At 40.5% G+C, this 16085-nt stretch overlaps 1 protein-coding gene across 3 annotated transcripts in view; it reads right to left on the reverse strand.

Moving 5' to 3' along the window:
• AMOT (angiomotin) overlaps positions 1–16085 on the reverse strand; it is a 67172-nt gene that overhangs the window by 16005 nt on the left and 35082 nt on the right. For all 3 annotated transcript variants that reach the window (XM_080653718.1, XM_080653717.1, XM_080653719.1), the window contains one exon: positions 15004–15149. In XM_080653718.1, the coding sequence (XP_080509844.1) occupies positions 15004–15149 (146 nt within the window). The remainder of the gene's footprint in view (positions 1–15003; positions 15150–16085) is intronic.

Below are 16085 nucleotides of genomic sequence, written 5' to 3' on the forward strand. Positions count from 1 at the left end.
ATGCTAAAAAATAGGGGGGCTCTCCAGAGAAAAAAGCTTAATTTGGCATGGAAAGGAAGCCCACCTCTCCCCTTTATGCAATTGACTCCCTTTATGCAGATCAATTGCTGAAGGTACAAGGAATTTGTAATTGTCTTTTTGAAGCCTGCAGTCCTGGTAATTACCTTTTATTAAAGCAACAGAGAGTATGTGCAATTTCTGCCTCATTCATGAGCCTGAATTGATACTATTGGACTGTAATCTCTCAGCTTTTGGGGGGAGACCTTTAAAGAACCCTAAAGACTCAAACTAATGAATCAAATATAAAACTAAATAAGTCAAACACCTCTTCTTCCCTGAAAGCCTATGAGCCATATCCCAAAGCAAAAGTAGGAGTAGGCTGAGACTAACAAATTTAAATTCTTATACCCTTGCAACTTACCAGCTAAATCCTGGCTCCATGGGAATGAAAGAATGAGGAAATACTCTTTAAAGAAGGTATGCATACAACTAAGAAAATAGGGAAAGTACATCCTTCCAAAGTTGTTAGTAAGTGAGCATATTATGCTTTTCATACTACTTGTAAAATGCCTTTCTTGCTAATAAAATCAACCCATAGACTCTCTATAAAGCAGAAAATTTTCCAAATTGTCATCATCATTTTCATGGAGGCTAAGGTTAGGGTTACTTTTATTATTGTGATTTAATTCTGAAAACATTAATAACTTGGTCAAAAGGAAATTCAAGAATTTAGCTAAACTCTAACTTTTCAACAAATTCCCAAGCCCTTGAGCTACATAGGCAGATAGTTTCAATGTAAGAGGTTACCCATTCTACCAGCATTGCCCATACCCACTTAGCAGGGGCCAAGCAAGCATAACCTGACTACCCCATTGTAGAAACTAGGTAACTCCTTAATGGTAATGAGTCAAAATCACTGCTATATGAAATGTCCAGTCAGATGCCAAAGGCTTGTGCTAGTGGGGAAACTCTCCTGTCTTTAACAGCCTTTTCCACAAATTGGAATTGAACTTTCTCCAGGTAGAAAAAAACCCACGTTATACTAGTATTTTCCTACCAGACCTGTAGTATGTTTTGCCTCGGTGAATAAAAAAAGAAGACTTAAATTTTTTTTCTATACGTTCTTGACATTTCCTTTTATTCCAAGGCCTAGTTCAATCTAACCTTATAAACCAGATGTCACAAGTTATAAATATAGATGTGTGTATCCATTAGACCTTTACCTAAGAAATAAAAGAAACAAATAAAAGTCATAATTCTCTTTGCCTCAATAAGCTTAAACCTTCCTTTCCTTGGATACATGACTATTTATAACAACACTGACTAAACTAGGGCAATGAAGACTTTTAGGCCATAGGTGCCTCTGCCTTCCTATTTGCTAAGCTTTGAATAATTGGGAAACAGAAAATATCCTTTATCCTTCACCTTTTGGGTTCTATAATCCTCATGAGCTATTTAAAGTTGAATGTATTTATTTGTGAACTGCTCTGAAAACCTTAGGGGAGCAATGCAATGTTAATGCAGAGAATCCTATCTAATAAAAGAGTAATATGCAAATTGACCATACCTCCACAACACACAAGCCATACCTCGACAACACACAAGCCATGCCCACCAGCCAATCAGGAGCGAGTATGCAAATTAACCCAACCAAGATGGCTGCAGCTACGGAGAGAGCAGGAGGTTTGGGTTTCCCTGGCAATGGAGGAAGACAATCTTTCCGCCTGCCCTGGCCTGCCTTGGCCTCCGCTTAAGGCTACAAAGTTTCAATTATTAGAAGATAAATAAATCCCAACAAAAATGGCGGCAGCCTCAGAGCTGAAGAGAGCAGGAGGCTTGAGTTGCCCCCGGCGATGGAGGAAGCCAAGTTTCTGCAGCCCTGACCTGCCTTGGCCTCCGCTCCAGGCTTCAAAGTTTCAATTGTAGAAGATAAATAAATCCCAGATACCAGGGCCTCTGTGGGGCGTGGCCGGCCTGCAAACCACCACAGGCCCCTCACCCAGGCTGCCCCACGCCCCAAGGGAACCCCCACCCTGATCCGAGACACCCTTCAGGGCAAACCAGCCTGCCCCCACCAGTGCACCAGGCCTCTATCCTATCTAATCCTATCTAATAAAATAATAATATGCAAATTGACAATCACTCCAACACACAAGATGGCTGCCCCCATGTGGTCAAAGATGACTGCCCCCATGTGGACACAAGATGGCCAGCAGGGGAGGGCAGTTGGGAGGGACAAGGCCGGCAAGGGAGGGCAGTTGGGGGTGATCAAGCCTGCAGGGGAGGGCAGTTAGGGGTGACCAGGCCAGCAGATGAGGAAAGTTGGGGGTGACCGGGTCTGCAGGGAAGGGCAGTTGGGGGGATCCAGGCCTGCAGGGGAGAGCAGTTAGGGGCAAACAGGCTGGCAGGGGAGCAGTTAGGCATCAATCAGGCTGGCAGGGGAGTGGTTAGGGGGTGATCAGGTTGGCAGGCAGAAGCGGTAAGGGGCAATCAGGAAGGCAGGCAGGCGAGCAGTTGGGAGCCAGCAGTCCTGGATTGTGAGAGGATGTCTGATCCACTGGATTGGGCCTAAACGGGCAGTCGGACATCCCTCGAGCGGTCCCAGATTGGAGAGGGTGCAGGCTGGGCAGAGGGACATACACCCAGTGCACGAATTTCGTGCACCAGGCCTCTAGTGTTAATTATAATTACTGAGGTTTACAGCAGTTATACTTAAAGGCAATTAAAGTTAGATAGCATGCAGTTCTTGTATTAATGATAAAGTACAGCAATGTAAACTCAGACAACTAAAAAATAAGCATTCCATGGACAGGTGAATTTCTCCGTGCTCTGTCTTTCTTGAGAAAGGAAACCTCAATATTTTACCAAAGGGATTCCCAGCAATTTCTATTGCTGAGCCACCCCTCTGAAATGGAAAAACAATAAAGAAACAGAGAGTTTTCTCAGTTGGCTGAATATAGACATGCAGATCAGACAACTTCCACAAAGCAGGCCAAGAAAAATCCCATTATGCTTTCTTTGTCACTGGGATGATTTCCCACAAGGTACAAGGACCTCTGTTGCTGGAATAATTCTACCTCTTTTTTAAAAAGAAAGAGTGCAGCTCACCCATAAGCATATGATCACCTAGTAAATGCTTAATCTCTAAATAAGTAAGGATAGGAAAAGACAACTTTTGGATGCTACCAATGCAAGACCCTATAAATACAAACAACAAGGTCAACTATCTTCTAAGTTACATACTCTGTTTTCTAGATATCTTCAATAAGTAGAAAGAAACAAAGGCTTATGTGGTTTATTAAATCCTCTACTATCCCAGATGTTATATGCTTCACTTTTACCTTCATCATGATAAACCCCCTCTTCTGGCTCACTTCTACAAACTCACCTCTTGTGCTAGGCTTCTGAAATGTTACATCAGTATCTAGGACATCCTGGGCCCTCAAATACACCTTCCAATGCCATCAGAAGTGTCAGTGGTTCCTTCTTAGGTAAAGAGAGAGCCCATATAGTAAAATGGTAAAGGTCATGAGCTCTGGCCTCAGACTGCCCAAGTCCAAATCTTGGCTATCTCACTCACTAAGCATGCAACCTTAGGCAAGCTATTTAATCTCCCCAAGCTTCTATTTTACTCATTCATCAATAATATAGAGATGATAATACCATACACCTTTATAAAGGTCAAAGGAGATAACATATGAAGTGTTTAGTGGAGTGTCTGGCACAAAAAGTACTCAGGATTATTTTTCTTTTTTTAGAAAAGTTATTGCCAAGTCATGCATACTCTAGTCCTTTCAACTTTGAACATTCACTCCAGATAGCCTTGATATGGTTCTCATTATCTCAGTAGCTCTAATTATCACATCAATATCTAATTAATACATTAAAAATGCAGCAATTTTTCCTAGAAGGACATATAAAATCAGCACTCAAATACTTAATGAAAGGAACAAGGTGGTAATCAGGAGACTTGTATACTAGTCCTGGCTCTACTCTTATTGGCAACTTGCTTACCTGTTTTCAGCCTCAGAGTCCCTATTTATTTTTTAAAAATGATGGGGGTTTTAGAAGTCAGCAAACTGAAATGGTCAGCAGTGGGCCAAATCCAGCCAAATGCCCATTCATTTATGTATTAGCTATAGCTGCCTTCCTGCAATAATGGCAGAGTTGACCAGGTGTAGTTGCAAAAGAAACTGTATGGTCAATAGAACTGAAAATATTTATTCTCTGGTCCTTTACATATATAGTGCCAGCCCCTGGAGTGATTTTCAGATCGTGTTTCAGAGGCCTAGTGTATTGTTGAGTGTTTCAGAAGCCACTAATGTGTGAGTTGTATCAAATGGTTCCTCTGATACGTGTTTTATATATTAGCGTTTTACATAAAACTTCATTTCAAAAAAAGATTGCTGTCCTTGACAGTGTTTCTCAGTGGTTAGAGTGTTGGCCTGTGCACCAAAGGGTCACCATGGGTTAAATTCCCAGTCAAGGGCACGTACCTGGGTTGCAGGTTTTATCGCCACCCTGATTGGGGCGTATGCAAGATGCAACCAATTGATGTGTCTCTCTGACATCGATGTTTCTCTTTCTCGCTCTCTCTCTCCCTTCCTCCCTCCCTCCCTCCCTCTCTTCCACTCTTTCTAAAAATCAATGAGAAAATAAATCCCCAGGTGAGGACTAACAAACAAACAAACAAAAAAAGATTCCTGAGGATCCCATGGTATTTCTCCCCTCAGTGCCATGGGATATTATCATTTTATCTCTTAGGAACACCTTGTGCACTGGCTCTTATGAGGTTAAAACAACAATACTGGGCTAGACAGATGCTCTCAGATGTTCTCTAATAGTCTTTTAATTCACAAATATCTTATGAATCTAAGCTTCCCCTTTTCACCTTCAATACTGACAAATAAGTAAGAGGGTTAGGTAAAATAAGATCCTAGAATTCCTTACAGGAACATTCTTGGAGATAAAAACACAAGTCCTGCCTTAATTTGTATGCATGTACATGCATGCCAGAGACAGAACATAAATGTGTATAGTCTCCATAGGATCTTAGATGATTTATTTTTCTATGTTTTCAGTATTCAAGGAAGTAAAAGTCCATTTGGAAGGTTTCCAAAGCCAAGGTAGGGACTCCAGTCTAGAGGTGAGTACCCATGGGTCCCTAGAATAAGCCAGGTAAACCCATCATTTAAACCAAATTCCCTTCAGATAGTCAGCAAATGGGGGAAATCATTCTATCCATTCACGTTTTCTTACCAAATGCCAATTTTCAAAAAGTTGTCAAAGTCCCCTTTCTCTTGCTTTTCCTAATTATATGTTATCTTAATATGATTCCTTTAATCACCCTTACTTTCTGTCTTAATCATTTAGACTCACCTTCCCTTCCAAACCCAACTCCCATCTTCTGCTATACCCCAAGGTCCAATTTACGGTAATTTACTCTTTTGCCTCTGTACCAATGGTTCTTATCTGGGGATGATTTTCCCTCATGGGAACATTTTGGGTAGAGACATTTTGGGTAGTTACAGCTGGGGGTAGGTTGCTACTGGCACCTCATAAGTAGAAGCCAGTGATATTCCTAAATATCCCACAGTGCACAGGACAGCTCCTCCACCACTACCACCAAAGAATTATCTGGCACCAAATGTCAACAACACTGAGCTTGAGAAACTTTGCTCTACACCTCAGCACTACTGGAGATTCCTTCATGCCGCACTTTCAACAGCTACTTATATGCCTATTTTTAAGGTTATCGTGCTCTCTTTCATCACAGACCTCTGCAAGATTTCTCACTTTGACACTTAATAAGCCCCAGACTGCTTTCATCTCCACCCAAAATGCTTTCCTTTGGATAGTTCAGTCATTATCATTACTTATCCTATTTTTCCAGTCTCAAAATTTTGGAATTGCTACTCTCACTTTCCTTTGTCTACCACATCCTATCACTATGTCTTAATTCTAACTATTATCTCTCAGATTCTTTCATTTCTTTATATTTTTATAGCTTATATAGTTTAAGTCCTTATTTCACAGCTAAATTATTATAATAACCTATCTCCTTACTTGCAGTTACCTTCTCCCATCTATACACAAGCACACATGTCCACACACAAATACACACACACACAATCAGTCTATTCTACATATATTTGCTATAACAGACATTCCCAAGTAGTACATTATAAAACTGCCTTATTTAAGAACAAAACCAATCTACTACTAGCATAGCCATTCAAGCTGTATTGATTAGGTACCTACACTTTTACACCTCCTCTCTTACTTCTTTAGATAAGAGCTCTTCTCTCTCATCTATATCTCAAACCACTTAATGCTTTTCAATTCACCCACAGTCTACTGTCAAATTGTCCCCTGTGCAGCCTAAGTGTGGCTCTTATAAATGTCTTTATCAATATTCTAGTCTGTTACTGCCTTAAAATTCAACCAGGCTTACAATGCAAATGATCAACTTTTGTATCAGTCTGATCACTTCTTCATCTTTCCTTAACATATCAATAAACTCTCCAGGAGTTCTTCCTTGAATAATCCTACCTGATCCTGGCTGTTATTCTTCCCTAGAGCCTCTCATCCATAATGTGTACTCTATTAGCAATCATTTGATAAGATTTCATTCATGTATATATTCAGTCATTCATTCAACAAATATTTACTGAATGCTTATCATATGCCAGGCCCTATTTTACATCTGAGAGCAGTAGTGACTCAATGGGAAGCAAGACAAAGCCCCTGCCCCATTTGAGGACAGTATTCCATAAACTACTTAAGGGTAGGGGCCTTCTATTTTTAATTCATTGTTCACTATACTCTTGGTGACCAGTTAATATTAAATAACTATCAAGTACAAAAACAAATATGAGCATAGCATAGCTTAGTTAACTGCAAATATACAAACAATATATTTAACACTCTGTTAAATATATTTATTTTGCTTGGCAAGTCAAGATAAGGGTTTCAAATAATTCTTGTTATGAGATAAGTTTTTAAAGGGGAAAACTGGGAGAAAGAACAGCAGGAAAGCAACCTATTGAAGAATAGAACAAATACTCTTGAGCTCAATCAATCATACTTTTCCATTGCACTTCTGAAACAATTTGAACCCATTCCCAAGCATCTGGCAAATCCCTTAACCCCTTTCTGACTCAGGAAAATCTGATCCCTGCAAATGAGCATCACGTGATGGCATCTTTCCCTCCTTCCAACAATTATGGATGTCTTTCAAATTCAATTTTTAAAGGATGGTTATGTACAAAATTACTTCTAAGGCCCCTAAAGTTACCCATTTGTCTCAGCCATTTGCAAGGAAGTGATTTAATTAACTTTCTCCATTTATTCATCAATGAACAAAGGGTAGGGTGGGATATTTTGGAATTAAGAGATCTGGGTTTTCTACTAAATTTATCACTAATTGTATAATCGGTGTCCACTTTAATTTCTTAATTTGTCTAAAGAAGATAAAACTTGAAAGATTTGTAAAGTGGGATACAATAATATATTTGGAAATATTTTCAAAATGTTAAAAAGTATATTGGGAGTAGAAATAAACAGGTAGAACACAGAGGATTTTTAGGGCAGTGAAAATACCATGTATGATGCCATATTGATGGATACATGCCATTATATACAGGGGTGGGCAAAAGTAGATTTGCAGTTGTGAGTATTCAAAACAGTTTATTCTTGTATTATTTGTTAAATATTGTATTATTTTTCATACAAACAACTGTAGACATACCTTTGCCAACCCCTGTATTTATTCAAGCCCATAGAATGTACAACCCCAAGATGAACCATAATGTAAACTATGAACTTTGGGTGATTGTGATGTGTCAAATAGATTCAATTGTAACAAATGTACTGCTCTGATGGGGAATGTTGACAATGGTGGAGGTTATCCATGCATGGAAAGCAGTGGGAATATGGAAAATCTCTGTACTTACCCCTTAATTTTGCTGTGAACCTACAAATGATCTAAAAAAAGTCTTAATAAATCATGAAGAAATATATAGATGGATAGGTAGAGGGGGTGGACTATTATTAGTAGCTGGATGAACACCAACATATACAAATATTCCATTGGCTAAATTTCATTGAGACTAATAACACAGAACTAAGTCCAGTGGCACAGAGAACATCGTTCATTATGTCTGATTTTCATTTTCCCATCTATTACCTACAACTCCAAACACTCACTGTATCACAGATATGACAACTGACATTTATACAACTAGTCATATGCTACTCCATGAACTTTATACAACTAGTTATATGCTATTCCATGAACTTTCAGTGATTTCCATTTTATTTAATTTAGCCTTATCCAGGAGTCCCTGGTTCAAAGTAAGTGTTCCCTCTGAAGCAATTTGGAAATACTACCCTGGTATTAGCAAGCTGTCTCTGTCCATTGCCAAAAGACTGTGGTCCACTGATGGATATTAAAAGAATTAAAGAGTAGAAATCATCTCTAGAAACTTGCTACCAAGGGAATGAAGTTCATTGTGTTAAAGTGGCAAAAGAAAAATACAAAAGGCTTCAAATTTGGGAATTTCAAAAGCCAAAATCATCAGGGAAAACTGCGAAAATCAAGCTCTGAGAAGTCAATCCATCTCTATTTGGGGTGGGTACATAATTTCTTAACATATTGGGTGAAGCAAGATCTATTTCAAAGAAAATATGCTGCCATAAATATAAGAAATTTCATCCTTAGATGAAATGTCCTTCAAGTAATTAAAAAAATTCATCCAAACATTCTGGAAGATTCCTGGTAGTTACATACTTTATCTGAATTCCTATCAACACCCTAAATGCATACATAGTCCATACTCTTGGATCTTCCATCCATATTTAGAATCCATAATAATCATTGTATGAGTATTACCTACACCAATAAAATCTTATTGTTTGAAAAGTATTTTGGGTTAGACATATCAATGTCTATGCCTATAACATCCTCTTTTAATATGGAGAAACGAGGAGACTAGTTATGGTGCTGTGTGGAATAATAGCAGGAAATTATGCTAAAACCAAAACAGATAAATCAAATAAGTGGCGAGAGATCTGGAAATAACAGAAAATATTAGCCATATATAGTTATGGTGGAAATGCAGTGAAACAATATGAATTTAGTTTGGTGAATTGAATGGAGTGTCAAAAGGGGCCTGGAAAATGCACTACTACTAACAGCTATCACTGTGATGTCTGAATCATCACCAGCCATTGCAGTTCAGAAAAGGTTAACATTTGGGCCCCTTTTTCCTGAATCTCTGTGGCTGTCGTTCTCGCCTAAAGCTAAAGAATAAGACTCACTAGATCTTTCTGCCAGCCCTCCCACATTCTACTCTGTTTCTTCCTGTGCACTTTGCTCAGTAAGCAGCCCACCCGCAGCATCTTCCCTCTTTGATCTTGCCAGCGCCTCTTTCCCACCATCCCTAAAACAATTACCCAAGTGGTGGCTCAGCTCTGGATCATAAGACAGCAGCCAGCCAGAAGCCTGAGCTGTCTTGAGTCTTCTGAGTGAATATGCCAGGCATCTGTCGAAACCCTCCAGTGAGGTCAAATTAGTGGGGGCAGGGGAAGGTCTCTATGAATGGGAGAATACCATGGTTGCTGTAGAACACAAAGTTCTTTTGACTTAAGAGTTTAATGAGCTGCCACTTCAATAGAACCTACGTGTCCTGAAAGATAAGGGCAAGGATGGAAAGGCACCTTTTGCCTCGGCCGGCTGCCTACTGCAAAGGCTGAAGATTGGTGGCAAGACCTGGATCATAGTGACTCACAAAAAGAAAAGGTCAGCTCTTTAGCTAGAGTGCTATCCCCTTCCTGGCAAGATATCTCCCTCCATGTCAGCAGAGCAGGGTCCATGAGAGAATCTGTGCTGAAATGCAAAGAGGAAGTTGTGATTGCAAGAGAAAGTTCTCTGTAAGCCCCAGGCACCATTTCTGTGTAGAGCTTAGAACACAGTGACTAGAATATCATGGGGAAGAGACTTAATGGGATTAGAAAGGTGGAATGGATTTCAGGAAAAGCATCTAAATGATGACTTTGTAGAGAGAAAGACATAAATGCATGCAAGGGTCCTCAGACCATTAAAGTAGTCATGATCTTTCCCTGATCATCTTTTAAAAATTGAGATATATAATAGACATGTAACATTATATTAGTTTTAGGTGTATGATATAACGATTCGACATATATATTGATCTGACCATCTTGATGCAGTGCAAAATTGTTACCTGAGTGACCTTGTACTTAGTAGGCTAAAAAAATATTTCTTAGACAAAAGGCTTAATTTGGGTAAATTTCCCTATCTCTCATTTACCAAGTAGACTAAGTTTTCTTTGGAAGAACTTTTAAGGAAAATCCATGCTATCATTTGTAAGCCATAACCAAATTATTTGTTTATATGAGACATAGGTAGGCATCTGACATATCACTCTGCCTTCAGACATGACCTTACTTGAGCCATCTCAGAAAGAGGAATATATTTTCTATTCATGATACCCTTCTTGATTTCAAAATATTTACTAATTTTACTAAAGAATCACAATAAAGATCCCTTACTAGATTAGTTCCAGAGCTACCTATTCACCTTAAATACCTCCCTAATGTTCCATACTTAAAAATTTTACCCCAAGAAGAACAAGGCCTAATGGGGGTTGAGTCACAGTAGAAAAGCAAAACTTCAATGATCAATTTCTGTATTTGAGGACAAGGGAAGAGATGTTTTCCTTTGCATATTATAGAGGAGTTAGGACTAACACCACCTATGAGCAAATCTTGCTCTGATAGGCTGCTAAAACAAAAAGGGAAATAAGAAACATCTTATGTTCCCTGAGATGTGATTTCAAGCCTCTCTGTGTGCTAGAGGTGGTCTCACTTGAGAGTCTGGGAGACATTACATGGCCTCCGCCTCTGGATTCTGTCAGGGAAAAGGTTCCCAGCCTGCTCTCCCCATCAAATGTTCCACCTCCTTTAGCAACAGCAACTCACATTTTCCCAACAACTAGACTCTGTGAAAAAGTACAAGTAAGCTTAGGACTAAAAAAAAATTAACAATAATTGATTAGCTCATTTGAGATATCTGGCCACTAGATGCCATCATTTAACCCTAGGCCAATATTTAGGACTTCTCCTTTAAATTATAAACTGTAAATCTATGTATTTGGGGGCAGGGCCCTGGAAAACAACTAAAAATCTCTGGAACAAATGCCCAGGAAAGCCTCAGAAGTTGGAAAGCAGAAATGTATTTCAGGCAACTGTTTCAGTAAGGGCTGCCCAGTGGGAACTACAGATTAACATGCTCTCCATACATGTATATTATTTACATAATTAATAACCAGTAACCACCAAGCCTTCAGACACTGCAAACCAAGATACTTGCAGAATCTTTGTCCCCATCTATCTCCAGCTAGATGGATACCCTTCCTGGAGGGGCAGAGCAAGGTTGTTTTATACACCCCAACCTCAGAGCAGTGTGGATGAGCTTCTCATAGTCTGCTGAAAAAGAGGGGCCCAATGGGTAAAGCAATTATTTTAAAGTGAAAGATGCAGAGGTTACTAAATCTGAACAAGCGCCCACATTTTCTTCTTGGGAGTGGAACCAAAGGATGATTCAGACAGGGAGAAAGGCAGCAGGGTCTAGGGAATGAAGAGTCATGAGATTCTAGTTTTATTCCTGGCTCTACCCAAGACTTGCCATGTGACCACCAGCAAGCTACTTCTTCTCAGCGCGTCTCTCAGTTTTCCCTTCTTTAAAAGGATACAGTCTTAACCTCATCCTGTAATTTACTCTGTGATTTCCTTGCAAGAGGCGGGAGGAAGGGTATATATGAAGTGTAGCAAAAGGCTAAAGGGTGTGCTAAGCTCCTTAGACTTGGACACCAGGAATATGTAAGTATTCCTCATTTACAATAAAGCATCTTAGTGGTATTTCTGATGTAGACAATCCATGAAGCAGGACATTAGCCTAATTTTATACAACCTGAAGTTTAATAATTAAGCAATTCAGGTTTAAGGACATCAAAGGTTAGATGTTATTACCTACTGAAAAAGTATAAACCCACAATCCAGCTCCAACAAGCATTTTAATACCCAAAAAAAGGAAGCAAAGTATACCTGTAAATCAGATCTCTAGGAACCAGAACCATTCTTACTGAGAGGGAGAAAAACAGGCAATGAGTGAAGGTAGGAAAGATATCTCACAATAGTTAGAAAGCTGTGTTTGCAGTGTCTGAGGGCTTCTTCACTAAATACTTTGGTTTCAATTTTATAAAGCTTTCAGCTTGTTTTAATGGGGGCTACTGTTTCTCTTAAAACAATTTAATTTTAGCCTGACTAGCATGGCTTAGTGGTTGAACATCCACCTATGAATCAGGGGTTCACGGTTCGATTCCCAGTCAGAGCACATGCCCAAGGTTGTGGGCTTGATCCCCAGTGTGTGTGTGGGGGGGGGGCATGCAGAATGCAGCCAATCAATGATTCTCTCTCATCATTGAAGTTTCTATCTCTCCCTCTCCCTCTCTCTGAAATAAATAAAAATATTTTTTAAAACAATTTAATTTTAGAATAGATAAGTCAGCGAGACATGCAATTTTCTTTACAAAGTTGTACTTTAGCACCAATTTTTTGCTGGAACATACCAATTCCCAGAAGTGCAAAACATCTAAGAGTTAGTATTACTCCAATACAATGACAACTGACATCCAAGATCAATTAATGACAAACCAGCAGCAAAGCTCCCTCTATTTCCCAGGAGCACAGCTTAGTGTGGAGATCTAGTAACATCTACATGAAGACTAATCAGATACATATTAATCATATGCTTAGTAGTTTTGGGGGCCCTTGCATTTGTCAAGGGAAGGCTCCATCCTTGCACACAAATAACTGACAACTTCACCCCACTACATACCTACATTCTAGAACCTAGTCAGTAAGAGCAAGGACACAACTTTTGGCCTGCCATAAAATGTAAACTGTCCCTGGGTCTCATCCTTTTGGAGACACCCCACATTGCTTTTATCCTAAAATAAATCTGAAAAATAAGTCCAAGGACAAGTGGCATAGCCATCAAGATTCATTTTTTACCTGAGGGGACAAATATCCCACTGAGCTTAAGGAGACAAGAACCATTCCAATTTCAAGATTTTAGGAGTACTTTAAATTATTTGAAATAGTTTTCTAACCCTTCCAAAATAAAGCCCTGTAAGGGCAGGAATTTATACATATACTAGAAGCCCGATGCACAAAATTTGTGCAAGAATAGGCCTTCCTTCCCCAGCTGCCAGCACCTGCTTCCCTCTGGCACCCAGGACCCAGGCTTCCCTCGCAGCCCCAGGTTCATCCGGAAGGACATCCAGAAGGACGTCTGGTCTAATTAGCATATTATGCTTTTATTACTATAGATGATATATATATACATATATATTATTTATAGCTATGATTTAGATATATGATTTATAGATATATAAATTATAAAATAATAATCCTATATAATAAAAGAGTAATATGCAAATTGACCATACCTCTGCTACACCCACAAGCCACACCCACCAGTCAATCAGGAGCGAGTATGCAAATTAACTCAACCAAGATGGCCGAGGCCACAGAGAGAGCAGGAGGCTTCGGTTGCCCCCGGCAATGAAGGAAACCAAGCTTTATGCCTGCCCTGGCAGACCCAGGCCTCTGCTCAAGGCTACAAAGTTTCAATTATAGAAGATAAATAAATTCCAACAAAAATGGCGGCAGCCACAGAGCTGGAGAGAGCTGGAGGCTTGAGTTGCCCCCAGCAATGGAGGAAGCCAAGCTTTCTGCCTGCCCTGGTGGGCCCAGGCCACCACTCAAGGCTACAAAGTTTAAATTATAGAAGATAAATAAGTCTCAGATACCAGGGCCTCTGCTTGGGTCGCCGGGGGGCGTGGCCAGCCTGCAAACCACCACAGGCCCCTCACTCAGGCCGCCCCACGCCCCAAGGGAACCCCCACCCTCATCCAGGACACCCTTCAGGGCAAACCAGTTGGCCCCCACCCATGCACCAGGCCTCTATGCTATCTAATAAAATAGTAATATACAAATTGAGCATCACTCAAACACACAAGATGGCTGCCCCCATGTGGTCAAAGATAACTGCCCCCATGTGGACACAAGATGGACGCCACAAGATGGCCAGCAGGGGAGGGCAGTTGGGGGTGACGGGGTCTGCAGGGAAGGGCAGTTGGGGGTGATCAAGCCTGCAGGGTAGGGCAGTTAGGGGTGACCAGGCCTGCAGGGAAGGGCAGTTGGGGGGATCCAGGCCTGCAGGGGAGAGCAGTTGGGTGAGACCAAGCCTGCAGGGGAGGGCAGTTAGGGGCAAACAGGCTGGCAGGGGAGCAGTTAGGCATCAATCAGGCTGGCAGGGGAGTGGTTAGGGGGTGATCAGGTTGGCAGGCAGAAGCGGTAAGGGGCAATCAGGAAGGCAGGCAGGCGAGCAGTTGGGAGCCAGCAGTCCTGGATTGTGAGAGGGATGTCCGACTGCCCGTTTAGGCCCAATCCAGTGGATTGGGCCTAAACGGGCAGTCGGACATCTCTCGAGGGGTCCCAGATTGGAGAGGGTGCAGGCTGGGCTGAGAGACATACCCTCCGTGCATGAATTTCATGCACCAGGCCTCTAGTAATAAAATAAAATTATATATATATCTGTTACAAGTCACAAACCTAAGGCAGGGCTAGGTGCATAGTAAGAACTTGGGTGGAAGGTGTTAGCTTACTATATGAATAAGCAAATGGAAACTGCTCCTTGACCTTGGTGATTTTCTATTCTGGAGCAAAAGGAAGGAACTTGCAGAGAAAAGAAATCAAAAGCCACACACATCAGCACAGCTATAACTAGAAGTAGCAGGTGGAACCTTTCTGTTGGAAGATGGTGCAACTGCCAGTTCACCAAAATGGGAACTCCCAGTGCCCTTGATCTCCCAGTTCTTCCACCCTTAGGCTACCTGAGGAAACTACACATACCTCTTCCTCCAGCTTTACCACCTTGGCCTGGGCGTTGCTCAGGGCCTGGTCTCGGATTTCGATGTGTCTTCTTTGGTCCTCGTTGGTAGAACGGGCAGTGGCCAGCTCGGCTTCCAGCTTCTCCTTCTCCCGCAGGCTCTCTTTATCTATAAGGACATGAAATGTCAACACTACCATTCTGAAGCTGTCTCAAAACCTTACCTGAGCATAACTGTCAATCATACCCATTACTAAACATTGTAGTGTTCTAGCACACAGATAAATGAACCAGATAGATCTGGACTCTATCACTGGCTCTATCACTAACTTGCTGTGTAAATTAAGAACAGTCACTTAACAGTGGCTGTTGAGCAGAAGCAATGAGAAAGTAGAAACAAAAATTGTTATGTAAAGTATTACACAAAGGAGAACACACACACACACATACACACATCAGAAGAATAAGTAGGCTTGACTCCTCAATTTTATATCTTCAAATGGTCTTGTATTGGTAAAAAAAAAAAAATGAAGAAGAAGAAGCAGCCCCCCTCATTTTCCCCATTGTTTCCTCATTATAAAATCAATCTAAAAATTATATTTCACAAAATGCACAAAAAACTCAAATCCCAGCCTTTACTAACATTATTTTTTAACTGAGATCAATCTATAATCGCACTGTATCTACAGATGACAGTGACACATCTAATTATTCTCCATGCCTTTCTAGGTCTTTTCCCTTCTAACTAGGACAGACTTCATTCCAGAAACTCAAATGAGCAGTTCTGATTCTCATTTGGAGGTAGAGTACTCTTCCTCTCGAGACTTTAATACTTAAGTTTGTAGGAGAAACTTTAATAGGGCAGCCTCACCTTCCTTCTTATTCTGACTTTTCATATTCATTTCTTTTCAAGGTGCATATCAATAGATATATAATCTATTGATATGCACCTTGAAAAGAAATGAATATTTGTTGAATACTTATTGTGTACCAAATACTGCACGAACTTTATCCTCAGGACAACCATATTAGGAAGGCATTATGCTCCTCTTCTCCATTTTGCATATGAGAAAACAGACACTCAGAGGAGTTGAGTAACTTGCAC

This window comes from Plecotus auritus, assembly GCF_963455305.1.
Source record: "Plecotus auritus genome assembly, chromosome: X".
Classification (NCBI taxonomy): Eukaryota; Metazoa; Chordata; class Mammalia; order Chiroptera; family Vespertilionidae; genus Plecotus; species Plecotus auritus.